This window comes from Zerene cesonia, chromosome 11, assembly GCF_012273895.1.
Source record: "Zerene cesonia ecotype Mississippi chromosome 11, Zerene_cesonia_1.1, whole genome shotgun sequence".
Taxonomy (NCBI): Eukaryota; Metazoa; Arthropoda; class Insecta; order Lepidoptera; family Pieridae; genus Zerene; species Zerene cesonia.
In genome coordinates this window covers 4,632,975-4,635,329 of record NC_052112.1, presented here as the reverse complement: position 1 = coordinate 4,635,329, position 2,355 = coordinate 4,632,975, and the positions used below count along the sequence as shown (strand labels likewise).

General features: G+C 33.1%; 1 protein-coding gene across 4 annotated transcripts in view; it reads left to right on the top strand.

The window, feature by feature from the left end:
• Window positions 1-1,889, top strand: part of LOC119830406 (bromodomain-containing protein 3-like) — a 14,790-nt gene extending 12,901 nt beyond the window's left edge. For all 4 annotated transcript variants that reach the window (XM_038353421.1, XM_038353418.1, XM_038353417.1 and 1 more), the window contains 2 exons: window positions 453-636; window positions 928-1,889. In XM_038353421.1, the coding sequence (XP_038209349.1) occupies window positions 453-636; window positions 928-993 (250 nt within the window). In that variant the 3' untranslated portion in view covers window positions 994-1,889. The remainder of the gene's footprint in view (window positions 1-452; window positions 637-927) is intronic.
• Window positions 1,890-2,355: the final 466 nt, after the last annotated feature.

Genomic DNA, 2,355 nt, shown 5'->3' with positions numbered 1-2,355 from the left:
ATTCTATTATATAATTTTAACATAAGTTGTAATGGGGAGTTCGAACCATATTTATTTTTTGAAAATTTCACGTAAATTAACTAATAATGTATCATCTAGTTTATAAACATTATCATATATTTTTCCCATTATCAAAATATAATTAATTTAATTAATCATGAGTAGAAACTTACTAACGATTATTATGTATAATTTTGGTTGAATAGAAAAAAGAAATTCGATTACTGTGGCGGGATCACGGGTGCCCGAGAGGCTAGGCGTTGCTACGGTTTGGCAAAAAAAAAGCGGGTTCGAATCCCGCCTCGTGATCAATTTTTTTCTATTCTTTCAAAATTTCTCGATTATTATGTTTACAACAGTCTTCATCTGTCCACTCCGATATAAAAATATAGAATGCAACTTAATGCAGTTTTTCTTTTTTGTGAATCAACTAATATGATAATAATGAACAGGGCCGTACAAAATGTGCGCAAACCGGAGAGCGCGGAGGTGGCATCGCCGAGCGTGTCGCCGGTAGCGCGCGGCTCGCCGCCCGCCGCCGCCGCCGCCGTGGCCGCCGCCGCGCCCGACAAGCCGCCCGCTTCCGAGCGCGACCGCCAGCGGCAGCGCGAGCAGGAGCGCCGCCGCCGGGAGGCGGTATGTATCACACGTTTTATCGTTTCTCATTTAACTGGCTGTGCCCAACAAAAAAACCACGGGCAACAGCTAGTATTTCTACACGTGTAGTATTTCTAAATTGAATAAATGAAAGTTCTCCGCTATTTCGTCCAGAACACGTGGTGTAACAAAATATCGAGGGTTATCGAGCGAAAGTTGTAATGTTATCCACCCTTTTTTAACTATCTACTTTATTGATACATTAAATTTTATTTTATGTATGTATAATGTGATATGTAGAGTATTAATTAGAAAATCTTTTTTTAACAGATGGCTGGGCAGATAGATATGAATATGCAGAGCGATCTTATGGCTGCCTTTGAAGAATCCCTGTAAATTACATGGACACACATTGTATTTCTTGTAAATATATTCAATATTATCAATGCAATTTATACTTAATAGTGACAGAATGACACCTGAGTGATTTTGTGACTCGTTTTGTGTGTGGAATTGTTGACTAACATGTGGTTAAGTGCTGTGAATAGATATATTTACTAAAGTTAAAACTGTTGTACCGTCGTTCGGCGCAGTTGCGCGCTGTGGGTCTTGCGAGGGGTTGCATTTTAATGTAATGTGTATTATATAAGTTTGTATGCAAGTTCTCGGTGTAAACTCTCTTTACATTCGTAAGCCTATATATTTATATTTTGTTCTAGAAGCGTCTTCTACCTTCCAATTTGTTTTATAGTATGTACTAATTAAAAGTAGTAATTTGAAATATTAAAAAATCAAAAAAATTATTTTATATAATTCATAAATAGACGAATCAGCTTATTATGAAACCATGAATTCTGTTAATTTCCATGCATTTTCTCATTGCATGGCGGTTTCTTCCTTATTTCTTTTAAATAGCGTAAAATATCATGTAATCTAATGAAATGAATTCTAATCTAATCAATATGCAATGCGAAAATGGCGTGTTAAGTGTTTTAATATTAAGTGAAATTTCTGTTACGTGTTCGATTTTTGATAAATTTTCTTAATGTTAGTAGATTTTTTATCAGTCTGTCAACGACAAGCAGATCAAATGTCATACATTTGATTTGAAATATATTTATTTTACATTGGAACATGTCTTTTTATGTTTTGTAGTTAGTTAACTCCAGTGGAAAATTTTAGTAAAATATTATCAACTTTCAGTGTGAATATTACCTGCAATACAGACTCCAAAACGAAATATTGTATATAATTAATAAGCAAATTCTATTTGAAGTCACTAACTAAACCTCGAAACAAAATTGTAGATAATAAATAAAGTAAAATATAATGACATTCCATAATGTAATCTGTTGTTTAAATTGATGTACAAATACACATAACCATTTTAAGATCCAAAATATGTCCAGAAGCTTTCATCAAGTAATAAAATATTTGAAGTATGGTATAGGGACATACTTTGGATGAAAACTGTATTTCGTTTTACTTTAAAAATATTTGTATATCACAACTTATAATTTTATTAAATTATCTAACAACAAATGGTAAAATAATTCATATTATAGTCCCTGAGCAGCTCCTTTAATATAATTCTCATTTGATGTGTTAAATAATATTTTCGCGTATTATTGTGAAAGCAAATTCGCTTACTAAGAAAAGAGATAACTTGAAAGATATTCTTGATGGCAAAATAGTAACTTTGAGTGACCTTGGACTCCAACACTTTACTGTTCCTTATTTTGTTCAAGATCAAAGAGC